The sequence below is a fragment of the Vombatus ursinus genome, unplaced genomic scaffold (genome assembly GCF_900497805.2).
Source record: "Vombatus ursinus unplaced genomic scaffold, bare-nosed wombat genome assembly UNPS02010284.1, whole genome shotgun sequence".
Lineage (NCBI taxonomy): Eukaryota > Metazoa > Chordata > Mammalia > Diprotodontia > Vombatidae > Vombatus > Vombatus ursinus.
Window position 1 is genome coordinate 14086411 of NW_020950062.1, and position 27879 is coordinate 14114289.

General features: G+C 34.3%; 1 protein-coding gene across 3 annotated transcripts in view; it reads left to right on the top strand.

Annotated features, from left to right (window-relative positions):
• Positions 1–27879, top strand: part of CSMD3 (CUB and Sushi multiple domains 3) — a 1542511-nt gene that overhangs the window by 1495616 nt on the left and 19016 nt on the right. For all 3 annotated transcript variants that reach the window (XM_027854053.1, XM_027854054.1, XM_027854055.1), the window contains 7 exons: positions 6930–7109; positions 8805–8978; positions 12797–12970; positions 14321–14394; positions 18613–18724; positions 20004–20183; positions 26935–27000. In XM_027854053.1, the coding sequence (XP_027709854.1) occupies positions 6930–7109; positions 8805–8978; positions 12797–12970; positions 14321–14394; positions 18613–18724; positions 20004–20183; positions 26935–27000 (960 nt within the window). The remainder of the gene's footprint in view (positions 1–6929; positions 7110–8804; positions 8979–12796; positions 12971–14320; positions 14395–18612; positions 18725–20003; positions 20184–26934; positions 27001–27879) is intronic.

Below are 27879 nucleotides of genomic sequence, written 5' to 3' on the forward strand. Positions count from 1 at the left end.
ACAGTTGGAGAGGAAGGTTACCAGGATTGTATGGGTACTTAAAGCATCCCATCTGAATACCAGTTGAAGGAAGGTAGATGACCATTTATTGGGAACTAACAAACTAACATTTATTAGGCACTTACCATGTACCATGTACCATGTATCAAGCACTATGCTAAGTACCAGGATACAGAAAAGGGGAAATCCTATGCCTATTCTCAAGGAATTCAGGCTAATGGTATAGACCAGTGGTGTTGAATTCAAATAAAAATGAGGGTCACTAAGTTGTACATAAGGATCCCTCTGGGTCATATATTGACTTGGAAAATGTATATTAATATTATCTATGCTTTATTGTGTTTTTATTTATTTGTTAAATATTTCCTAATTGTATCTCAATCTGGTTCCACTTTGGAGGATTGTGGGCTATGTTGCCCACAGCTGCAGGTTTGATACCTCTGGTATAGACAACATTCATCTTTGTACAAACAAGATACATGCAGGATAAATTGGGGACAGTTTCAGAGGGAAGGCACTCAGATTAAGGAAGACTGGAAAAGGCTTCTTGTACAGAGTATAGAAGTGAGATGAAGGAAGCCAGAAAAGCTTGGAAGCATCTTGGAGATGGAGAGAATTCTAGGCAGGGAAGAACAGCAAGTGAAAATTAGGGAAATGAAATGTTATATTCAAGGAACAGCAAGATGTCCATTATCACTGAATGCTAGAGTACATGGAAGGGAATAAGGTGTAAGAAGACTGAAAAGGTAGAAAAGGGGTCAGGTTATGAAAGGCTTTAAAAGCCAAATAGACAATTTTATATTTAATACTGGAGGTAATAGGGAGCCATTAGAGTTTATTGAATGGGGGAGGGGTGATATAGACAGATCTGCCACTTTAGGTAATTAAGTTCAACAGCTGAGTAGATGGTGGTTGGGAATGGGGGAAACACTTGAGGCAGGAATCCTAACCAGCAGGATATTGCATTAGCCCAGGCATCTGGTGATGAGGGTGACACCAGGGTAGTATCAATGTCATAGGAGAAAAAAACTTTTAAAGGAAAGATGTTACAAAGGTAGAGATAAAAGTAATGAGGTACAGGGATCCCCAAAATTATTGGAATGTCACAGTGTTGTCTGGAAAGAATTCATGGACTCAAACTGTCTTCCATTCAGGTGGCAAAAGCTTTATTGTGATGCTGCAAAGTGGGCTAAGTTTCTTAGGGAACTTCCACCTAATGGGGGTTAAACTAAAGCTTTTATGGGGAAAAGCTCAGTGCACGGTGTCCCAACTATGCTAATTAGGTGGCCCGGGGTGGGATTAAGGAGTGGTGAGTTCTTAAAGGAACATGCAATTTCTGTACGTAGTATGCTGGCATCCTACCCAGAGTTCACTACACGAAGCCCACGGGGTGGGAGCTTTTAAGGGGTGTGTTTTTAGGCCTGTTACATCAATAAGTCAACTGATGGTCATGGCTGTCCTGCTTGTTACCAGTCAGTGTCCTGTTTATACAAGATAACCTCAGGAATTGACATCTATCGCTTGACCTCTGGAATGTATATGGTAACTATAGGAGTCAGTATGTGATAATCTGTCAGTACAAGATAGTCCTGTTTATACAAGGGAAATTCTACAGGGTGAGTTTGTTCTTGTAACAGGGAGAGATAGTTTGCTTCACTGGGGCCCACTCATAGGTTACTGTCTCTTGGTCTTTAGTTGGGGTCCAAGCTCCCCATCACAAGGATTTAACAACTGATTGGATATGGGAAGTGAGAGAAAGTGAATAGTTGAGGGTGATACTGAAGATGGTGGTATCCTTGACAAGAATAGAGAATTTAGGAAGAGGTGAAAGATGAGTTCAGTTTTGGATGTAATGATTTTAAGATGTCTGCAACACATTCAGCTTGAGATGTCTATGAGACAGTTGGGGATGTTAGAATGGAAATCAGAGAGGTTAGGGCTGGCCAAGTACATCTGAGGATCATCTGCATAGCGATGTTAATTAAATCTATGGGAGCTGATGAGATCACAAAGTGAAATTGTGTAGAGGGAAAATGGAATAGGGGCCATGGTAGAGTCTTGAGAGACCCTCGTGTTTAGTGAATATGAAGTAAATAAAGAAAATCCAGCAAAGGGGACAGAGGAGAGGTAAGACAGTTAGGAGGAAAACCAAAAGAGAGCAGTGCCATGAAAATCTGGAGAGAAGAGAGTATCAAAGAGAAGAGGGTGAAAAAAAGTGTCAAAGGCTGCAGAGAGATCGAGGAGGATAAGGACTGAGAGAAGGCAATTAAGAGATCATTAGTAAGTAACTTTGGAGAGAATAGTTTCAGTTGAAAGATAAGTTTGGAAGCCAGATTGCAAAGAGTTAAGGAGAAAGAGGAAAGAAAGTGGAGACATCTGTTGTAGATGGCCTACCCCTTAGCTAGAAATTGATCTAGATCAGGGGTGGGGAACCTGCAGCCTCTAGGCCACATGTGGCCCTCTAGGTCCTTCAGTGCTGTCCTTTGACAAATCCCCTTAAGAAAAGGATTTGTTTTGTAAAACTTGGGTTCAGTCAATTGCCTCTATTGCCTACTGCCTCTAAGATAAACTTCACTGACTTTTAAATCCCTTCACAATCTAGTCTCAATGTAATTTTTCACACACTGCTCTCTTTCTTGTCCTCTACAATTCAGCCAAACTGGGCATATAAAGCATTCCATTTTCTATCTCTAAGCCTCTGTACCTGCAATTCCCCATGCCTGGAACTAAACAACAAGCATTTATTAAGCAGCTACTCCATGCCAGGCACTGTGTTTAGTAAAACTTGATCAAAAGCAAATGTTTCTGAACATGGTTTAGTGGAATCAGTGCTGCTTTGGTTATCAAAGAACTTCAGTTTGAATATTAATTCAGCTACTTACCATGTATGTGGCTTTGGTCATTTAACATTTAACATCTTCATTACCTATTCTCAGCTCTGCCAAATAGAATCCTTCACTTATTTAAAGTACTACCTTTTACACAAAGCCTTTCCTAATCATCCCCAATTTCTAGCACACTCCCTTCCAAATCAACTTGTATTTATTTTTTATTGATTCTTGGGTATATGGGGTGTTCAGGGAGGACTAGCCCCTCTGGGATCAGGGCTTGTCAATCCCCTTTCAGGATTGCTTATCCACCATCAATGAGTTAGGGGGATGTCTACCATAAACATGTGAAGACAATGCCCTTCCATGAGCTGATGAAAAGAGTTTGTTCCAAGGGCCATGAAAGCTGATGAAGCAGGTACTGTGGAGCGCTTAGAGCATAGTCAAACATCAAAGACACCAAGGTCATCCACTGCATCCTGTGCCACCACCAGTCACCTTGACTTTTGTCTTGCCACTGGACTTGGATGACTGGAAGGAAGAGAGAGGCTGATGACTTTGTGCAACTCTGCATCACTTAAATACAATTTACACTCAAGTCAAGACATCATTCCCATGATGTCATCTGTCATCTTGGTAAACAAAGGACAAACAACAACAACATACATACATGCATACGTACATACTGTCTACCCAAAGAGAGTGTAAATTTCTTGAGAGTAGGAAATGTTTCATTCTTGTCTTTGTGTGCCCAGCACCTAGCACCAAGTTTGCAACAGAGCAAGTACTTAAAAACTTGTTTATTGATCTCTGAGATTCTATAACTTTTAAGCTTTGTTTCTGAGGATTGTTAAGGTGACTTTTTTCTATTTTTTTTCCTGACCTCCATCCTGATAGACTTCAGTTTATCATGTATGTGTTATCTCTTTTCTCTGACAACTTCCTGATGCAAATAATTGATATAGTGTAATCAGAAAGAAAAGATTCATGAAGCGTTCTAGTCAACAAAACCACTTCATAGGAATGTAGGCAATCAATTTATGGAATCTCAGGCACTGAGTGGGTATTTCTTTACTTAGTACACTTTTATTCTCTAAATAGAAATGTGTCAGTCCTGGAAAGTAAATGAACAATATTATTTCTTTTCTTGTTCTATGTTGTCATAACCATACAGAATAGATGCAGAAATTATCTCTTTTGTCATCAATAATCATAAGGGGGAAATCATCAAGCATGCAAAACTTTAATTAAGAAGAAGATAGAAGTACTGTACTCAGTGGGTTTGATTTTAGCAGACTGTCTTGAGGGATTGGGGGGGAGGATATCAGGTAGAGAGAATATCCTGCATACGTTTTTTTAGAATTGAAATGATTATTCAAGGTATTAATTCCTCATAATTTAAACTGATTAGAAAAGAACAAAAGGAATCTTGACTTGTATCATTTTAATGGTGAGTTAATTATGAAAAAGAATTTAGTTTAAATACTGTATGTGTATGTCTATAGTCAGTATGATGCCTTAATCCTAAAATTTCTTAAATTTAAATGTAATTTATTTTAGACATTTATTTCTTGTTCACCTTTTGAATGATTCATGAAAAGATCCAGACACTGGGCACTGAGTCAGAAGATCTAAATTAAAATCCCAGTTTTGACCCTTAACTAGCTATGTGACTAGTAATATCACTTAATGTTCTAAATTCCATTGTTAAAAAAAGAGAGACAAATAATAGCTAGTATTTATATAGGACTTCAAGGTTTGCAAACTACTTTATGTATATTATCCCACTTGATTAAGTGACTTGGTCAGGGTTACACAGCTAAATTAAGTATCAGAAGCTATATTTGAACTGACTCTAGTTTATCACTCTGTTCAATGCACCATCTAGATGCCTTGTCCTTACTGTCTTACTGTATCATTTATAAGGAAGGTTTTATGTAAAACATGCTGTGTAATATAAATGTGAACTATTAGTACAAAGAAATAAACTAAAATTTCTTGTCAGAAAGCAAAAAATAAATAAACTTGCCTGAGTACTGAAAACATACACTAACTTCTTTGCCCAAATCAGTTTAATTTAGTTGAATGAAAATATCTCTTCCCTTTGCTTCATTAAAAATGGTACTTGTACTATTTTATTTTTTTATTTTTAATTTGTGAAATAACAAAAACATTTCCATTATATAGTAGAAAAAAAGATGATTGCATATGAAACTGCAAATCTATTATGTACAATTTGTTATTCCTTTTAAATACATAATACATTTATCTTGTAATTTTCTTTTTTTTTCCCTCCACATATCCTGCCCTAGAGATGGCTATCATTAAACACAAATGTGTGTGTGTGTGTGTGTAAAATTATTCTATACATAATTCTATTTATCAGTTTTTTTTTTCTGGATGCAGATAGTGTCTTCCTTCATAGGTCTTTTATAGTTGATTTTGCTGTTTGTAATAGTCAACATTATTTAGTCACTCAAAGTTGTTCTTAAAACAATATTGCTGTTACTGTATACAGTGTTCTCTTGGTTCTGCTCATTTCTCTCTTTGTCATTTCATGCAAGTCTATCGATGTTTTTCTATAATCAACCAGCTCATCATTTCTTATGGTACAGTAGTATTCTATCACAAACAAAACCTGTTCAGCCATTCCTCAATTGACAGACTTCCCTGCAATTTCCAGTTCTTTGCTACCACAAAGAGAGCTGCTATAAATATTTTAGAACATTTAGGTTCTTTTCCTTTTTTCCTAATCATCTTTGGAAGTAGATCTAGTACTGGTATTTCTGGGGGAAGGTTCTCCACTCCTGGTCATATGCAATTTAATAACATTTGGGCATAATTCCAGATTGTGCTCCAAAATGGTTAGATCAGTTCACAGTTCCACTAACAGTGACTTAGTGTCTCAATTTTTCCATATCCCCTCCAACATTTGTCACCTTCCCTTTCAGTCATTTTAGCCAATCTGATGGGTGTGAAACAATATCTCAAGGTTGTTTTAATTTGCATTTCTCTAATCAATAATGATTTAGCACATTTTTGTATGACTATAAATGGTTTTGATTACTTCATTGGAAAACTGCCTGTTCATATCCTTTGACCATTTATCAATTGGGGAATGACTCATTCTTTAGATTTGGAAAAGTTCTTTATATTTTTGAGATATGGGACCTTTATTTGAGAAATTGTCTATTAAAACTTTATCTTTAAATGTTTGTTTTTATCTGTAAGCTACCTCAAGACCTTTTGAACATCGGTAAAGTATCAATCTTTTTAAAATGGCAATAATAATTATGAACCATTCTCTAATCTGCAGTAGTACATGTGATATGAAACAGTGGCTATTTGGCCCCATCCTTAGAGCAGGTATAGTGGAAGAAAGTAGCTCAAAATATCTAGTCCCTAAGTCAATTGGTCTACATAATAGCAAATAGGTTCCCTGAGAGAAGTATGGTTGAAGCTCTCTCCAAATTGTTAGTAACATCACAATTTGTGTCGCACTTTTAGGTTTATAAAACCTTTTACATTATTTCATACATTTATCTCACTTGATCCTCATCAAGGCCTTGTGGAGGTATGTTAGGAGTGTAAGGATCGTCTTTATATGATAATAAATCTAGAACTAGTAGAAACCTAAGAGGTCATCTAACACAAAATCTCTTATTTTACAGAAGAAGAAACTGAGGCTGAGAGACATTTGGTCAAAGTCAGACAAAGGTCAAATGACAAGGGAAGACTCAAATCTATGTTTTAAATTCTAGTCTCAGAGCTCTTTCAAGTGTGCCTGATTCTTTTGGAAATATTGCTAGTGGGCTTCACATTTAACTGACCAAAAGTCATAGCAGCAAGTATTTTCTTGAATTTACATTTTCTGAAACCTAAGCTTTTCAGGTTTTCAGACATATGCAGAGAATTGACAATGATAATCAATGTTTGGGTAGTGAGGAGTTTTCAGTAGGAGATTTAAATGGGTATGTGGTTATAATGAACATGTTTCCAATTTTTTTCTGTCAATTATGATGTCTACCATATGTTTCCAAACCCTCTCCATAAAATGCATGAGCACATTAACCATCTGTTCTCCAACTTCAATTCTTACAGTTATCAGTTGTGGGGATCCAGGTATACCTGCCAATGGAATGAGATATGGAGATGATTATGTGGTTGGCCAAAATGTTACTTACATGTGCCAGCCAGGCTATACAATGGAATTGAATGGCTCCAGAATACGGACTTGCACTACTAATGGTACATGGAGTGGGACAATGCCAACTTGTAAAGGTGTGACCCTGTTTCTTGAATATTCGTGCTTGATGTTTGTCATATTTTCTCAGATTTTTATATAAGTAAATTTAAAAGTATCTAAACTTTTATGAATGTCTTTTCATTTTATTTTCCTTGTGAGAAAAAGCAGCCTTTGCAGGAGAAAATTGATGTTTTCTTCTCATATCAAAGGTTTATTTTGAATGTCTTTTTAAAAAATCCACATAATTATATGACCTACTGAAAAATGACTACAATTATTTACTTTGATTGAGAGAGCTTAGTGTAATGATTAACAAAGGACTTCAGTCCATTAATTCTAATTTCAATTTAATTTGCTAGCTTAAATTTGCTGATAATTGGAATGAATTTCTAAAGACATGAAAAGTACAAAATCTATACCTGATCTAAGAACTACATTGAATTAGACTCAAGATTTTCCATAGAAGTGATTAAGAATATGCTACTTTAAAATTATATATATGTGTGTGTATATATGTATATATGTGTGGAGTAGGAGGGTCTAATTTATTTCTCTAGTGTTGGGGTTAACAGCCTTGTCCTTCAATTTTTAATATTTGAAGAAGACTTTCAAACCATTTTGCCATCTTTGAATATGAATTACAACATTGGATAAGTATAGGATATTATCAGTTACTCAAATCATTTCTTAAATTATCTTGGTTTTGCTCATTTTTGTTGTTACTTGTGGGATTATAGCAGCTAGTGCCATTCATCTGTCTAAAGGACTAGGAGCTGATAGCTAATTAGCTGGATGACGAGGTGTTTCATATATTCATTTTTTTTTCCTTCTCCTTTGTGTTTACTCTGACTCAGAAGACTCTAACATTCATTGAGAATTTGAACTCGATAAAATGGTTTACATTATAGTTAAACAGATTTTAAAAACTCATTTTTTGTTCTTTTATAATGACAATGGAAACAAAAAATGTTAATTGTGGTAAAAATTACTCATAACTATTTGACACTTAGCCAATAATTTCTCATTTTATTTTAAAGTTGATATCTTCTCTTTTCTTTTTCTACTCCCATTTATTCCTTTTTCTCTCCCTTTTATTGTTCCCATCTTGCAGTTAGTTGAATGAGATTAAGTTGATTCATGATCAGTTTTTTAAAAACTTCAAATGGCAAAAAGAAACAAGGGGAAAAAGAATATGGTGGTGCAGGGTTCACATAGCATTAACCCTATTCATAAGTATTGTTAAAGAAACCAAGCTATTTTGGTGAAGTACATGATCTCTCTTTCTTCAGGGAAAAAAAATAAAATGAGGAAAAAAATGCCTTAGAGCTACTTCTAAATTCTGGGCTTCTTGCTTGGCAGAAGAACACTTACACTATATTTATCTAAAGAGTACTTCTCTCTAATATGTCTAAAGGTCATTGTAAAACAATTTTAGATAAAGCTAATAATTTATCTGTTACAGTATGGTTTATAGGAGGTCACTTTATGCTCTCCATCCACTAGATGTTGGGCAGCCTGCTATTTTGTAAGAGAAGCCCTGAAACCACACCATTATATCCCTAAGAAATAGTTGCAACCCCAAAGCAGAAATGTTGTCAGGGGAATAAAACATGTTACTACCATATTGTCCTCCAAAAAGGTTAAATGAGCACATATGGTTCTTCCATGGATATTTTAATACCCAAGATATTTACAGCAGCTGTGTCTAATTGCTTTTAATGTAATTACAGCTGTTACCTGCACAACTCCTCCCCAGATCTCTAATGGAAGACTGGAAGGAACAAATTTTGACTGGGGATTTAGTATTAGCTACATCTGTTCTCCGGGCTATGAACTATCTTTTCCTGCTGTTTTGACCTGTGTAGGGAATGGAACCTGGAGTGGGGAAGTACCACAGTGCTTACGTAAGTATTTTTTCATATAAAAAGAATGACCAATTTCTGGGTTAAAAAAAAATTGGCGATCCTCCAGTTTATGAGTTGTTTTTTTTTTTTTAAGTGTTCTTTTATTCTTTTTTTGTCTTACTAAACTGAAAATTAGAAAGGGGGCAGAATTCAGTTATAATGTACATAAAAATAGAGCTAGAATTCCTACAAAGCAACTTAATGTTTTCAACTAACCTATGAAATTATAGACTAAAATGTGTTTTTCTATATGTGAAAACTACTTATGTCCTTTAAGAAATATTTTTCACAAGGAGAGAGACCTGCTTAAAAATTAATATCAAGCAAAAGATTGAAATCTGCTGAAAGATTATGCTTAACTCAGGTCACCTTAACTTGGAAAAATGCTGCAAATGGTTTACCCCTAAAAGTTGCTTTGAAATAAATCCCTGCCAATTTTTCTTCATTTTTTCATTCAAATCTGATTATTATGATTATTATCATTTGTTATGATAATGGCAGCAGTGATAGGTTTTAAATTGTTGCAGATTTCATAAGATTTATGACTTCTTTAAAATAGATATTTCTATATGTTATGTACAGTTTTTCTTTGAAAGATGTTATTATTTTTACTCATGTGAAAGCATCACATTAAGCATCACTTAGAATGAATTATGATAGCGGTATCACTCTTGTATACAATATGCTTTTAACATTCAATCTAGAGGAACCCTATCTGATGTGCATTCATTGATGTTTTAGTCGCATGTTCAGTTTTATAACTCTACTGAGGCTGTTTCATAATACTGTAAGTTTAATATCATGCAGGGAATAAGAAGAGAATGGACATAAGTGTCACATTATTAGTTTCCCTATAGGCAAAGGAGACATAGTGGCAAATGCCAGTGACTCCTGTCATATGAGGAATGATCAGTCAAGTTTTAAGTGACATTAACAAACATTTATTAAGTGTCTTGTATGTGTCAGACACTGTACTAAATACTGGGGTTACAAAGAAAAGCAAAAACAGACCCCCACCCTCAAGAAACTCATTATCTAATAACAGAACAGACATTCAAACAACTACACACAAACAAGATAGATACATTTTAACTTAAGAGATAATATCAGGGGGACACCCAAGTGTTACTGGAACAGGGTTCTTAAGGAAGGATGAATTTTGGCTGAGACTTCAGGAAAGCCAAAGAATCCAGGAAATGAAGGAGAGAATTCCAGCCATGGGAGATAGCCAGTAAAAATGCCCAGAGTTGGGAAATGAAGTATTTTGAGAAAGGAACACCAAAGGAGGTCAGAATGTCACTGGATTGTAGAGTAAAAAGTTAGTTGTAAAGTGTAAGAAGACTGTAATGCAGAGGGTAGGGAGGCAGGTTTGGAAGAAATTCCTTATAGAAAATTCAATAAGGAATGTTTCATATATATGTATATAAACTTGTGTATCTATAGATATATATCTGTGTTTCTACATATAGTTATATACAGATATACACGGTGCCCCAAAAATCTTAGTGCAGGTTTAAGCTTTAATAATTCCAAAACATTATATACATATATGTATATATATACATGTACATATACAATGCATATGCATACATGTGTGTGCACATGTATAAACATGGACATACATACTTTTGTGTATTTTAAATTGAATCCAATTTTAAAATTTTATATTTATATTTTAGGGAATTTCTATTTTACCTTGGAGATAATAGAGAGACTCTGGAGCTTATTGATGTGGGTGGGGTGTGTGACATGGTCAGACCTCTGCTTTAGGAAGATCAGTTGGAGGGAGGGAAAAAGGGGGGAGGGAGGAAGGGAGAGAGAGAGACAGAGAGGAAGAAGAGAAGGAGGAGGAATGGGGAAAGCACCTATTAGGATTGGAGGAAACATAGTAATGGGGGAAGCTTATCCTAGCAACATCAAGACACTCTCTTTTCTTTTATTTGTGGAAAAAGAAAAGGAGTTTGATGTAACTAAGTGGAGCCAAAATTGATGAGGGGATTACTAAAAAAAAAAAAACAGGCTATGAAAGAGAGTACTCATAGGCATGATTTGGTGAATTGAAATATGCAAAACTATATTTGGGAATCAGCAACCAGAGATGTAGGGATGCCATGTAGATAGAGAATCGATAGCATCTGAAGAGAGAATAAAGCATTGTACCCTAGTAAAAAGAACACTAGTAAAGGAATAAAGAGAACAAGTTATAATACTGACTCTGACACTAACAATCAGCTAGAGCAGCTGGGAGTACAGGGGATAGAATTCTGGGCCTGGAGGCAGGAACTCATCTTCTTAAGTTCAAATTTGACCTCAGGCACTTACTAGCTGTGTGACCCAGGGCAAGTCATTTCACCCTGTTTGCCTCAGTTTCTTCATCTGTAAAATCAGTTGGAGAAGGGTATGGCAAACCACTCCAGTATCTTTGCCAAGAAAATCCCAAAAGAGGTCATGAAGAGTTGGATATGACTGAAATGACTGAGTAACAACAACAGGCAGTCAACGAGCATTCATTAAGCACCTGCTGTGTGCCAGGCATTATACTGAATGCTGGGGAGAAAAAGAAAGGCAAAAACATGGTCTTTACCCTCAAAGACCTCACATTCTAATGGGAGAGACAACATGCTAACAACTATATGCCTGAAAAATATATACAATATGAGTAAAAGGTGAATTTGGAGAGATGGGACTAGAAATGTGAACTTAATTTCTAGCTGGTCTCGTTTTCTTTATTTGTAAAATGAGGTACCTGAGATGATCTTGACAGCCAGTTCTAAATCTAATCTTATGATTTGTTTTCAAAAATATGAGACTTTTAACTTCATGTGGCTCTAACCTATGTCAGCCTTCTTACATGGGAGATGAAGAAGAGAAAAAGGCCTTTGTATATGCACACCTTGTTTCTGTGAATATCTCAAAAGACATAGGATCATAGTTCTACAGCTGGAAAGGATCTTAGAAATCATCAAGTCAAAGCCTGTTATTTTACAGGTAAGGAAATTGAGGCCCAGAGAAGTAAAGTTACCTGTCTAAGGTCACATAGCTTGTATGTTTTTCAGGCAAGAGAAGCCCAAGGTTTTCCTGGCTGTAAACTCTAGCCACTCAACATCCTGCTGGAGAGGATAACAGAGAAATCCAGATTTCTATTTCTGGGCATAACTCAGTCAAAAGAAGCATTCTTTTTCAGGAATATTTGCATCTGGGGTGGAGGAAGTAATACTAAGAAACACTAGCGTGCATATATTTAAACTTTGCTAAACAATTCAATAAGACTGAAAAATTAGAATCATGATAGTCATTTGAAATAGTTAAGTATATAGTAACATGGCACATAATGTGTGTTCTTGTATCCATCAAGTCTGTATCTTTTTCTATAGATATAGACATATGTCTCCATGTAAATAAATAAGAAAGCAGTTATTAAAGTAAGAGAAAATTGTTGCTGATTATTATTCTCTCGAATGACATTTTATCATAGCAATTATCTGAAAGTTATTAAATAATATTTTTCTAGTTCATTTTCAGACAGCGAGGTCATTCAGGAGATAGAGAGGGATTAAACTGGTCAGGTGACTATGAGTTCACATCCGGCCTTAGACACTTACTAGCTGTGTGACCCTGAACAAATCACTTACATTCTGTTTGCCTCAATTTCCTCAGCTATAAAATGGGGATAATAATAGCACCTACCTCATAGGACTATTGTGAAGATTAAATGAGATAATATTTGTAAAGTGCTTTGCAAACCTTTAAGACTATAAACAAGTTTATTAAAATGTAAATTAAACTATTTTTTGTCATGTTCCCCCCCCCACCAATAGCAAAATTTTGCGGTGACCCTGGAGTTCCTGCACAAGGGAAAAGAGAAGGCAAGAGCTTCATCTACCAGTCAGAAGTCTCCTTTAGCTGTAATGCCCCTTTTATTTTAGTGGGATCAAGCACTAGAATATGCCAAGCTGATGGAACTTGGAGTGGTTCATCACCACATTGTATAGGTAAAGAACAATACTATGCTCAATCATTCTGGAATTACTAAATGCTAAAAAGAATGGTACATTGTTTTTGGGGGCATTTTCTGTTATTGCCTTGAGATTAGCATAAATTTGGGAAAAGTTTAATATGAGGAAATATCACTAGGATACTCTGAATGGATACTGTGAGAGTTTTGATTTTTTTTAAATCACTTTCCCAGAAAAAAAATTACTGGAAATAATCTTATCAATAGAATGCATAATAAGAAGACACACCTAAGTGTTTGGAATATTGTATTACAGATATTTAGGAATTTGCACATATTTATTCTAGATAAGATTAAACAATATGGAAAAGGAACAAAAATTATATGTAACCATGATCTATTTGATAAATCAACAAGATTTTGTTTTTGTTTTTGTTTTTTTGTGTTTATAAACCATCTTAGAAAATCCTATACCCCACAGTGAATATAACTATACCCAAAGTGTCAGCAAATTCAGGTCAAATCCCAAAGGTCATTCTTAATGCTTAAGTATTTGTTTCTAGAGAAATTTTGGCTTCTGAAGGGGAGGAGTGGCCTCCTCCCATAGCAAATATAATTCTTGTTAACCTGGCTCCATATAGGAACTTTTTATAAATAAACACTTTCTTCTCTTTCTTTAAAAACAATGTAAGGACTAAACATCAGATATAAATATCAAAATGGAGCCAACTTTCAAAATTATATTGGTCATCAATTTCATATTCTAACTTCTGAATTGGAGAATCATTTGTCAATAAGTAATGGATAAAAGTTAATCTAACTTCGTACACATTAGTATTGTGTGTGTATAACTTATCCATCCCTTTACCCAGTGACTCAGCAGGACACCATGTATATTTCTGGGCATTATTGTCCTCAATTTCACTTTTCTATACTGTCCTCAAAACAGTTGGCACTGGCTGCTACTAAGAAAACAAGAGGCCTAAGCATAACTCATCATGTGTTTACTTGGCAATTAAAAATCTTCAGAGAATCACTTTAACAAGCCATATTTGGCTGAAAAAGAAAACATATATTGCCAACACTGTTACCACCACAGTACCATATTCCTCTCTCAATCCCCTAAAAGGCCTGAAAATAGATACTTATGTAATCACCAAAAGATGATCACATTGGAAGCATTTAAATGGACCATTGGTCTCATTTTCTAATCTCTAAGAACATTACATTATTGTTTGATTTTAGTTTTACATAATCTATGAAATGTTATGTTAGTCATTCTTCCACTGGGTCCACTCAACCACAGTTAATTTGAAATTGAATTATATGACAGATATAGATTTATTTTAACTTTTGTAGGCATAATTTGCTTTTAACTTTACTTCAGAGCCCACCCGCACATCATGTGAAAACCCGGGAGTACCACGTCATGGATCACAGAACAATACATTTGGATTTCAAGTGGGTATTTTAAATATATGTTTCAAAAAAGGGTTTATATTTTACAATTCAAATCTAATTAGAAAGCTTGTTACTAAAGAAAATGCTTTATCTGTGGCAAACCAAAGCAAGCCACAAAATTGCATTTATTTTAACATCTTTTTGCTGAGGAAATAGTGTTTATATTCTTTTATTTTTATAGAATTCTGATTAGGATAAACTTTTAAAGATTATTCAGTCCAGATGCTTGAAACAAGGCAGGGCCTCACTTCACCCATCTTAGATTTATATGTAGTCTACCCTTAAAGATTTGACAGTGTTACTTAGTAGCAATCTCTATTGTTTAATAATTGTCATTATTAGAAATGTCATGCTTGTCAGACTTGTTTTATCCCGGGTAAAAAATTCCAATTCTTTAAACTTTGACTTAGAGATTTTTTTTTCCTCCTTCCGTGGATCTCCTCTGATTTCTATTTATATCCTAATGTGTACGGACACAAATTGGTTACAATGCCAGTTTATAACCTGGAGAGTGAAAAGTATATCCAATTAGTTGTTTCTCAGCTTAAGCTCAGGCATGTCAAATCTATTTATAAAGCCCAGTTCACTGCAAGTTTTTCTTTTTTCTTTTTTTCCGATAACGAAAGTACTTTGCTTTTGAGTTTTCTCTGTGTCACTTATATGAATGCTTGTCAACAGTTTACACACCTAGAAATGTCAGACAACAGCTTATGTAGACTTTTCGGCTTCAGGACAGAAATTTTCTGCTCAAATAAGAATTAGGAACAGTGTTAGTCTAGATATTCATAAGTTCAGCTCCAGTGACTCTCAAATTCACAAAAATTCGGATAGGTACACCCGGAAGTCATTTTAACTGCATTGCTTCCACTTAGACACACATTTATAAACACAGAGCAAAAGTAAACAGGAAGACACTGTAATGAGTGTTGTAGTGGGGAAGGATAAAAATGTTACATGAAAAATGTCAGATAGGAAACAATAATAGAAGAAAAAATAGAGAAAACACAAAACAGGAGACAATAAGTGACTAGATAGTTCAGACAGAATGAAAGTTAATGGGTAGTAAAGTCTAGAGATGACTAGATAGAAAAAGATGTGGTCTTAGAAGAATGTAAGGAGGAAGTTAGCCAAGATAGAACTTCTTAAGACATAGAGTGAACAGAGACTTACTTTGGATATTCAGCAAAATAATAATGGATTCCTCGATTGAGATATTTTCTTAGACATTGTTACTGATGTGGGAAATTTCTGAATACAATTTGACCATAACCTATTATCATGCAACATGTAAGTGAATTGTTATGATAGAATTCTTTAGCATGTTCAGTCATGTGTGGCAGACATTCTTGCTCTGTCTTTTTCAAATTTAGGTTTTAGGTAGAGATTCAGCAACTTTTCCATTTAAGGAGCCTAAAGGGAGCCAAAGTGCATACTGAATTCAAAAAAGGAAATAGCCAATTTACACATTGCCCAATTGTAATCTGTGGCAGAGTTTTCCCTAGCAGTGCTATTTTGTATGAAATTCAATGACAGCCTGAAGAACAGCCATTTTAAAAGGAAGCAGTCATCAAAGGTGCCATATTGCTGTTGCTAAGAATAGTTTTCATTTATCTACAATTCAGTCACAGCATGGGCATTGATTTCATAGCTTTTCCAATAGTCCCAGTGTGCTTGAATCCTGTCCAGGTGATAACAAAAGAGTAAGAAAGTGCCTCCATCTCTTGTTATATCAGTTTTCATAGAGGACTTCAGATTCACAGTTACTTAAAAGCATTTATCAATTTATCTAACTTCCATGAAATGGATGGCCAGCCAAATGTATTGGCCCTCGTCCTACAAATGGATAAACCAAAACAGGGATTACATGATTTCCTTTAGTCATAAAACAAATCAGTGTCAGAGCCCTGGAAAGAATACATAGCAGATCTCATGATGCCAAAATCTGTGGTCTAAGAATTTCATCAAAGAGAAACAGTTGAGGTTTTTCATTTGGAGAACAGGATAGCTATGAAGTGTAATGAACAGAAAAATTAACAAAACCATTTTAAGTGCTACCAAAAGAATTAACAGTAATTAGCCTGGGCAAGATTTATGACAGTTAACATAGAAATAAATTCATCATATTTCTTTACATATCCTTTATTACTCCTTATCAACCATATTCCTGAACTTATAGAAGCAAGATCTTTTATTGACAGCGAGGAATGATACTTAAGTTCATTGAATGTCATAAAAAAAAAACAGTCATACTATCTTTCACTGTGACATAATTGACAAAATTTATGACACAAAAAAATAGCAACATCCAATAGGAAATACACTTTATTTAATTATTTTATTTGTAAACCACTTATTTACAAAATTATAATATTTGATAATTTTGTTTTACCAACAAACTGATATAGTAAAAGCAATCAGTGTTTTTAAATTATATATATATATATAGAGAGAGAAATAACATCAGCCATTGGCAAACTCTTAGTATACATACATTGTAAAGTTATGTGATATAGAAGGGTTAAAAGTCTCTCTAGATCCCTTCTCAGTATAATAGTTTATAATTTTTAAAATCAAATACATAGTATTACAAAGAAACCAATTATGTTAATATACAGTTATCAAAATATTTTTAAAGTTCACAGACACCAGATTAAGAACCTTTGCTTTGATGGGATGAATAACATGATGAAATACTAGCCAACCAAGTCATTTACCACAACCTTGGTACAAAAGAAAAATAAAAATGCAATGTATGTTAAACTCTGTTAAAGCCCAGATAGAAAGAGAGAGAGAGAGAGAGAGAGAGTGATTGATAGATATGATGTATTATCATGATCAGGATTAATGAAACATCTTTTAATGAACAGCAAACTAAGTTGCTAAAAAGAACAAATGAAGGACTTAATAAAGATATTATCTATTAAATATGTCTCTTTGGATATGTTCAATTATCAATTGTTAAAGTCCATACCATGCCAATTTAAAAGATTTGTTGATGTGAAGATTCATTTCAATGGATTTTAAATTGTTTATGTAGTATATTTGTTGTTGCTCAAACCATTCTAGCATCTTTGCCAAGTAAACCCCAAATAGAGTCACAAAGAGCAGGACATGACTGAAGTGACTGAAAAACAACCAGACGGACCAAATCTACATGACAATCCTTCCAAGTAACTGAGGACAGCTCAGCTAGATTTAATTTTATAAGACAACCTGAATTACTTACATAATTTATTTAATTACATTAACTAAGTTAATTAGTACAATCCTTACTCCATACTCTGGCATGTTTTGTTTTGTTTTGTTTTGTTTTCCCAAGTTAAAAATCCCCACTCAGTTCCTTCAACCAATCCTTGTAGGTACCATCTCAAGTCTAATACTATACTATTCTCTCTTCTCTGGATGTGATCCAACTTATTAGTGTCCTTCTTAAAATGTGATTGCCTGAACTAAAAGTTTTGGCCAACATGTAGTCTGACCAGTCTGGCATATATATCTATATGTCTCTTAAAGCCCTCTAAGACCACATAAATTCTCTAACTTACCATATCACATTACAGACACTTCTCAGACTTATACTGCACTTAATCTCCTAATTATTTTTCCCATGAATTGCTTGCTAGCCCTGGATTAGGTCTAAACTCCTTAATCATTACTCAAGACCCTCTTCAACCTGGTACCAGTAACACTTTCAACTCTATCTACCCTTCCCGTACTTTAAATTCCTTTCTTCTAACTAAAGTGATCTGTTAACTGCTTCAATCAGCATTCCTATGTCTGTATCTTTGCTTATGCCATTTCCTCCACCAGGAAAGACTTTCCCCTTTCTCTGTATTTATCTAAGTCCTGACTTTCCTTTGAAATTCAGCTCAAAACCTGCCACCTTAATGAAGTTTTCCTCAGTTTCCCTAGTGGTGGTTCCCTCTTCTGAATGACTTTAGCATTTAAAACCTTTGTCATTCTTCATGTTTAGCATACAACCTTACTTGCTATATGCTTACTGTTTCTTGTGTGATTAAGAGGACATAATTTTATTAGATATTTAGTTTACATTATCTTCTTTAATATTTATTGTTCTTCTGTTTCTTTCTAATTTCCCCCACAAAGACTCATATTTTAAAACATTTTTCCCTCCAGGATCTAGTATAACTTTTCATCCTAGAGATAATGCAGATTTCTTTGCAATGATGCTCTTTTTTCCCTTGGATTTTTAAATAGGTGGGAAATGTTGTACAGTTTCATTGCAAAAAAGGACACCTCCTACAAGGTTCAACAACACGAACTTGCCTTCCTGACCTCACGTGGAGTGGAATTCAGCCTGAATGTATACGTGAGTATTGGTTGTAGGAAAATCAGCCTATTTTTTGTCTCTCACATTTGAAAATAAATTTTAATAAGTACATTATGGATGTCTTTCATTTTTTTGAGATGGTTATTATAAAAGTATTCATCACTCAAGTTTTTATTCTTTATCAGAGCCCAATATCTTTGGAAAAACCCTCAAAATATAACTAAATATCAACACTTTTTCATTCTGTTTAAAGCCCTTTTAATAATCACAACAATAATTAATATTCATGTAGTACTTTAAAGTTTCCAAAGCACATTCATATGTTATCCTATTCAATCCTCACAGCAACCCTGTGAGTTAGGGACTATAGTTCTTTTTATTCCCATTTTGCAAATTAAGAAAATGAGTTTCAGAGTCCAAGAACTTTTTTTTTTAAGTCTGTCCATTTGACTAATAATTAAAAAGGCAGTCTATAAAGGATCAATTTCAGCCTTCAACCTCTAAGCTCTTGAGATACTGACTGAAGTAGGAAGAGAATATGAGTTTGTTTAAGAGCCAAGAGACCTTTGGCTTTAAGGACTTTCTTGAGTACAAGTCTCATTCTTTAAAAATGTCCTGCCCTTGAGCTTCCTAAGGAAGGTCACAATCCTAAAGGATACTCCATGGTTTGAAATATAAGCAAGAATGTGTGTGTGTGTGTGTGTGTGTGTGTGTGTGTGTTTCCTTGCGTTTTTTGTTAGTTTTGCTTTGTTTTGGTGGATTTGGGAAAGAGGAGGGAGGAAGTCAGATAAAAGCATTGTTTTGAGAGGAAAGAATGCCTCCTATTGATGAAAGAAAAGGGAACAGACCCAATGATTCCAGATGCTATGTAGAAATAAAGGGCCCTGTTAAGTGTTAAGAAAAAAACTAGTTTGCTTCAGTAGAAGGTATTTTTCACATTGGACTCTCTATATGGAAGACTTTAATGTTATAACATTTAAAAAGAGATAATCTAATGTACATAGTCTGTGGACATTAACATGATTTTATGTAGGAAAAATCTTAGGATAAAGAATAATTTTTCATAAATATACTATTTTATTTTTACATCATTACTTACTTAGGATGATGGTTACCAAACAAGTGCATTCATTTGCTAAAAGCCATTGTATTGGACTAAAACGTTGAATCATCCAAAAATAATAAATAGCTCCTAAACTATTTTCCATGGGGAAATGAGTTATCCTAATAGTTGGAGAAATGTTAGGGAAAACATGACTTGTGACTTTTTTCTGGCCCTTCAGTGAAATTTTCCCATGTTTCTCTTTCCTTCATATAGCACACAGCTGTAAACAGCCAGAAACTCCTGCTCATGCAAATGTTGTAGGAATGGATCTTCCATCCCATGGCTATACACTGATATATACATGTCAGCCTGGTTTCTTCTTAGCAGGAGGAACAGAACATAGGGTCTGTAGATCCGATAGCACATGGACAGGAAAAGTTCCAGTATGTGAAGGTAATTTCATTCAATCATCTTCTGTGGTAAGATTTTAATAGCCTAAATATCATATCAACATTAATATTAAATAGAAATATTTCATTTGTTGCCACATGGCCTAAAACTTTATGAAGACAAAGACAATTCCCCAAAAGGAAATTAGTTTTTTTGAATGGGATTATTGAGAAAGAACATCGTATTTCATTGTCAATATTATTTAAAGGCTTAAAATCAAACTGCTGTGAAGAGAGAGATAATTATTGAACAATCCAGATAGATAAATAAATAATTGCTAGTTTGTTTTTTTTGAAATTGTAACATAATTTAGAGAATGTTGTCACCCAAATGGCCACAGAATGATGAACTTTTTGACCTCAGCAACTCTGAAAACCCATTGTTGTATAAAGATAGCTACCATCAGATCAGGGATTATCAATTCCAATGATAGTATACATTTGTGAAATGTAGAAATGTTATTTTTCCCAATTAATTTTTGTATCTTTTTTATTTTTTTAAAAAAATTAGTATTTTATTTTGCCTCCAATTACATATAAAAAGTTTTTAACATTTGTTTTTAAAATTTTGAGTTCTAAATTTTCTCCCTTCCTCCCTCTCCACCACCTCCTCATTGAGAAGGGAAGCAAATCAATATGGATTATACATGTGTAGTTATGCAGAACATTTCCATATTATTCATGTTGTGAAAGAAAACAAAGACAAAAACAACCTCAAAAAAAGTAAAAAAAAGTATGCTTCAGTCTGTATTCAGACACCATCAGTTCTTTCTCTGGGGATGGATAGCATTTTTCATCCTTCAGAGCTGTCTTGAATCATTGTATTGCTGGTAATAACTAAATCATTCACAGCTGATCATCTTATAATATTGCTGTTACTTTGTACACAGCACATTTCACTTTACATCAGCCAGATTTTTCTGAGAGCCTCCTGCTCATCATTTCTTATAGCACAATAGTATTCCATCACAATCACATAGAATAATTTGTTCAGTTATTCCTCAATTGATGGGTATCCCCTCAATTTCCAATTCTTTGCCCCCAGAAAAAAAGCTGCTATAAATATTTTTGTACATATATGTCCTTTTCCTTTTTGTTTTATATTTGTTTTTGGAGACAGACCTAGTAGTTGTATCACAAAGTCAAAGAGTACACTTGGTTTTATAGTCCTTTGGGCATAGTTCCAAATTTACAGAATGGCTTAATCAGTTCACAACTCCAACAGCAATGCATTAATGTCTCATTTTTCCCACATTCCCACTACCATTTGTCATCTTCCTTTTCTGTCTATTAGTCAATCTAATAGATATGAGGTATTATTTCAGAAATGTTTTAATTTGCATTTCTCCAATCAATAGTGATTTAGAGCATTTCTTCATATGGCTATAGATAGCTTTGAATACTTCATCTGAAAACTGTTCCAATTTTTGATCATTTTTCAGTTGCAGAATGTCTCTTGTTTTTATAAATTTGACTCACTTCTCTATATGTTTGAGAAATGAGGCCTTTACCAGAGAAACTTGCTTCAGAACTGCTAACTGTATTTCCCTATATACTCTTTCCCTGACCCCCCTCATTTATTCTATTCTCTATCTCCTTTTATCCTGTCCCTCCTCAAAGGTGTTTTGTTTCTGACTACCCCCTCCCCCAATCTGCATTCCCTTCTATCATCACTACCACCTCATTCTCTTATTCCCTTCCTCTCCTACTCTCCTATAGGGTAAGATAGATTTCTATACCCAATTAAGTGTGTATGTTATTCCCTGTTTGAGCCAGTTCTGATGAGATTAAGGTTCACTCACTCCTCCTCATGTCCCCCATCTTTCCCTTCACTGTAAAAGCTTCTTCTTGCCTTTTTTATGTGAGATCATTTACCCCATTCTACCTCTCCCTTTCCCTTTCTCCCAGTGCATTCCTCTCTCACTCCTTAATTTTATTTTTTTATTTATCATCTGTTCATATTCAACTCACACCTGTGCCCTCTGTCTATATATACTCCTTCTAACTGCCCTAATAATTAGAAAGTTCTTGTAAGTTACAAGTATTGTCTTCCCATGCAGGAATGTAAACAATTTAACCTTATTAAGCCCCTTATTATTTCTCTATCCTGTTCTTATGTTACTCTTGAGTCTTGTATTTGAACGTCAAATTTTCTATTCAGTTCTGGTCTTTTCATCAAGAATATTTGAAAATCCTCTATTTCACTAAATGTCCATTTCCCCCCCGAAGGATTATACTCACTTTTGCTGGGTAAATGATTCTTGGTTTGATGTGATCAATATAGTGCCATCTTTTGCCCTCTAGAATATCATATTCCCAGCCCTCTAAAAATTTGATATAGAAGCTGCTAAATCTTGTGTTATCCTGACTGTGGCTCCATGATATTTGCATTGTTTCTTTCTGGCTGCTTGCAATATATTCTGCTTGATCTGGGAGCTCTGAAATTTGACTGTGATATTCCTGGAAGTTTTCATTTGAGCATCTCTTTTAGGAGGTGATAAGTGGATTGTTTCAATTTCTATTTTACCCTCTGGTTCTAGAATATCATAGCAGTTTTCCTTATTGATTTCTTGAAAAAGGATGTGTAGGCTTTTTTTTTTTTGATCATGGCTTTCAGGTAGTCCATTAATTTTTAAATTTTCTCTCCTGGATAGATATTCCAGGTCAGTTGTTTTTCCAATGAGATATTTCACATTGTCTTCTATTTTTTCATTCCTTTGGTTTTATTTTATTGTTTCTTGTTTTCTCATAAAGTCATTAGCTTCCATTTGTTCCATTCTAATTTTTAAGGAATTCTTTTCATCAGTGAGCTTTAGTACCTCCTTTTCTATTTGGCCAGTTGTACTTTTTAAGAAATTATTTTCTTCAATGAATTTTTGTGCCTCTTTTTCCATTTTGCCAATTTTGCTTTTCAAGTCACTCTTCTCCTCATTGGCTTTTTGTACCTCTTTTCCCATTTGGCCTATTCTGTTTTTTAAAGTGTTATTTTCTTCAGTTTTTTTTTTTTTGTGTGCCTCTTTTACTAAGTTGTTGACTCTTTTTTCATGATTTTTTTTATCACTCTTATTTCTCTTCCCAATTCTTCCTCTATCTCTCTTACTTGATTTTCAAAATCCTTTGTGAGCTCTTCCATGGCCAATTAATAATTTTCTTTGAGGCTTTGAATATAGGTGCTTTGACTTTGTTATCTTCAGAATGTATGTTTTGATCTGCCTTGTCACCATAGTAACTTTCTATGGTCAGAATTTTTTTCTGTTGTTTGCTCATTTTCTAGCCTATTTCTTGATTTTTAACTCTTTGTTAAAGTGAGGCTCTGCTTTCAGTGTGGTAGGGACACTCTCAAGCTTCAAGGGTTTTGTGCATCTGTTTTCAGAGATACTCTTAAGGACCTCTAAGTTTTCAGTTCTTCCAGGATGGTATGATGTAAGGAAAGGTGTTTCTACTACTCTCCTGGCCTGTGCTCTGGTCTGTGAGTGACTGCTCTTTTCTGCCCTGGAAACATGATGAGTGTCCCTGCTCCACTGGGGCTGCAAGCTCTAGTGTTCCTCCTTGCCCTGGGACCACCTCCCAGGACTGCTACTGGAATCCAAGTATGGGTAAAGAAATAGAATCTTGCCTCAGTGATATCAAAGAGACCCCTTAATCTCCTTCTGACCAGTTGTTCGACCCACTTACTGTCTGTGGGCTGAGAGCTCCAGAAGCTGCCACTACTGCTACTGATTCAGTGCCTCCAAGGCCTGCCTTCTGGTTTACAGGGGCTGCATCTGTGCTAGTGCATCCTGTGCTGGACTGTTCTCTGCTCTTACCCAAGTGCAACAGACCTTTCCAGTCAACATTCTAAATTGTCTTTGGCTGGAAAATTATTTCACCTTGTCCTTTTGTGGGATCTGCCATTCTAGTAATTGTTTTATGGCATTACTTAAAGGTTTTCAGAGGGGTTTTGGGGGAGAGCTCAGGTCAGTCACTGCGTTTTTTTCACCATTTTGCCTCTGCCTCCCAGAAATAGGATGTTTAACAATTTTAATACCCTCTCAGTAGTGGATATTTTGCTATTGGGGTCACATGATTTAGAGGTATCTTTACATTGCAGGGAATCTTAGCAAAATGCATAAATAGCTTAAATATTGCTAAGATGTATAATTTTAGATGGATATATAATGATACATTCTATTAAGAGTTCTATCATGGCCTTAGTTATCTGCCATATGGAACACTCTGATTATAATATAATAAGAGGTTGCACATTTAGAATGATAGGATTGTGTCTCACTTTTAAGTTCCATAATTGTATTTTAAAGTTCTACTAGAAATCAAAGATTCAAGTAATAAAGATATGAATTTGAAACTGAACCACGAATATATTTACCTATTTTCAATATTTTGTGAAAAGGTGGAGACAGAAATTATCTGGGTACTCATTCCCCTAAAATATATCTGAACCTTAAGATAATGAAGATGTATTTGTCTGTGTAATTGCTGTAGTCATCATTCTCAAAAGTTCATAGAAGTCTGTGAATATTTTTTTGATGTTGCAAAGCATACTACATCTTTATTATCACACTTAGTTTTAAAAACTTAGAGAATTCTATAGCACTTAATTTAATAGCACCAAATAATTCTTTGTTGACTCTCCAACAAAGTGTTTCTCAGATATGTGTCAGAATCATACAATATTCCTTGAAATTTATAATATTAGAAATAATTTTTTTCAAGAATTGTTTATTAATATCAATGTGTAAAATAGGCAAATGTAGATATGACAAAGGTATTTGCCTCTTTTTTGTATTATTTCCACTGTAAAGCCTAAATAAGTTGGAAATTCCTTAGAGGTGGAAAGGTCTTCCATTTGCTTTTGTTTGTAAATGGCACTATGTTGATCACATCAAACCTTGTAACGCAACTGAGCCTCCTAAAAAAATCCATAATTATTCAAATGAGTTAGGTCTAAATGTCCATGCAAAAAAAAATCTGATAGAGGAAAAATGCCAGTTGTGTAGACTCTGTTATGCACTTTGTGGAGATTAAATTAAAAAATTGGTATGATGTGAAGTGAAGTTCTGTCAAAAGGTGAAATGATCAGCATATTCTTCATGCATGGTCTTGCAACTTTTGAAAGAAAAATGACTCCCAAATACCATGCTTACTATCAGGTGTTCTTTTTTTTTCCTTTAAAAAAATCTCATTTTTATTGATGCCTTTTGATTTTTTTAAATTTTATTTATTTTATTCTGAAGTTAAGAAATAAAACAAGCATTTCCATAACATAGTAGAATAGGAAAAAAAGACAATTGTACATAAAACTGCAAATCTATTATATGCAACTTGATATTCCTTTAAAATATATAATAAAGTTATCATTTAACTTTCTCTTATTTTTTCTTTTTTCCTCCTTTCCCCCCACCCTAGAGATGGCTACTATGAGGCACAAATGTGTATGTGTGTCTGTGTGTATATATATATGTATATATACATATATATATATACACGCACACACATACATATATATACTTATGTATGTGTGTATATATATGTATATATATATGTGTGTGTATATATATATATGTGTGTAAAACCATCCTATACATATTTCTATTTATCAGATCTTTCCCTGGATGCAGATAGCATCTTCATATGTCCTTTGTAGTTAATTTGGGTATTTATAATAGTCAAAATGACTTTTGCACTCAGAGTTGTACTTAAAACAATATTCTTGTTACTGTATACAATATTCTCTTGGTTTTGCTTATTTCGCTCTTCATTATTTCATGCAAGTCTATCCACGTTTTTCTGTGAATGTTTTTATCATTTTCTTCTCTTAATTATGTGCTATCAGATTCTATTATGTTAACTTACAATATAACAATTATTAAGGTACAGATATATTTTCCTGGAAAACGCTTAAGTTTGCTGGCACCTGAAAATGTGTGGGACATAAAAATTAATATAAATGAATATTGAGCTTCTTCACCATCTTTTCTTTTTGTTATTCTACTAGAATATCAGTAATCTGTAGCCAGAACAAACTTGAATTTCTTTTTATGTTCTTAACTATTCTTATTTCATGGATAATCATGTTTTTTCTTAAATCTTTGAATAACTTTGGCTGCCTATATAGAATTTACCTCTTACCATTTTTTTCCTTCTAAATATAGGAACCTGACTTCCTTTCTGCTAGATTTTATAATTATGGGTTTTCCCCAAAGCACTATTCTATATTCTCTTCTTTTTTCCCTTTATAGTATATCACTTGAGAATCTCATTAGCTCCCATGGATTCAGTTATCATCTATATGTAAATGATTCCCTGATCTATATATCTAGCCCTAATCTTTCTTCTGAGCTACAGTCCCACTTCACTGATTGTCTTTAGACATCTTAAATTGGACGTCCTATTGTTATCTCAAGCTCAACATGTCCAAAACAGAGCCCATCTTTTCCCACAAACCCTAACCTCTTTTGTATATTTGTCAAGCCAATTCCAATGTTTAGAATCACCCAAGTTCTCATCCTCATTTTCATATGACACTGAGCTACCCTCCCTCTCTTTCCCTTTCTCCCTCCCTCTCCCTCTCTCCTAGTCTCCTTCAAATTTAAAGAATAAATTTTGTATTTCATCTTGTCATAATGAAGATTTCTTATAGCATATTAGTTTAAATTTTTAAAAAAGAAAATTAAAAAATGAAAAATTCTTCACATAAAGTGGTATATTGTACGTTTGCTTATATGTGTGTCTCATTCTGCCATTTTTTTCAACAGCTGGTTCCAAAATATTGGTTAAAGATCCTAGACCAGCTTTGGGAACACCGAGTCCAAAGTTAAGTGGTAAGTAACTTAATACAATGTCTACAAACCATCGTAAACAAATTTCATCGTTAAGAGTTAGTACTGAAACACTGAACTTGAGACTCTTAGGATCAAAATCTGATCTTGGCTCTGAGATTTAGTATCGATATGAAATGTAACAGTATAACAAAGTGATAATGTTGTCTAAAACATCAAAAATAATTTCAAAATAAATCATATCCCAAATATTTTTATCTGAGTGATTGAAAGATTTCATTGAATTGTAGTGTATTCTAGTTCGATGTCAAATGTTGAGATGACAATTATTTTTTAACAAGAAATTTAAAAATCTATGTCTTTGGGAATGTATCAGACATCCATGACATTTACATGTTCTCTGAATTGATGTCCAGATAAGTCTAGAGACTTATTTAATGCCTAACCTGGAATCATATCTATAGAACTTAGACGTGGTTTAGAATGAACTCTTGTTTCAGAACCAAATTAATTTTAATCCAAAAAATTCAAATCAGTAAACTTATCAGGTGCTAAGATTATATGACATAATCACCATTCCCAAGAAATTCATAGTCTAAATATAGGGAAGAGTCATGCACATAAATTCTCATGATATGAGGAAGAATGGGGTGAATGACAGGGAGAAACTCAGGCAAAATGCTATGACCAATTTGTGGATAAAAATATTTTCAACTGGGGGTGGGGGGGAATTAGAAGGTTCTGGGAAAAACTTTATAGTTGAAGTTTGGCACCTACTTTGAACATTGAAGGAAAAGAGAGCCTTTAATTTTGATCTTAGATATGGAGAGAGCAGGACAAGGACAAGGAATCATTAATTAACTAGTTTGGTTTTGATTCTCAGTGCACAAAAGGAATAGTTTGTGGTGAGGTTGGAAAGAT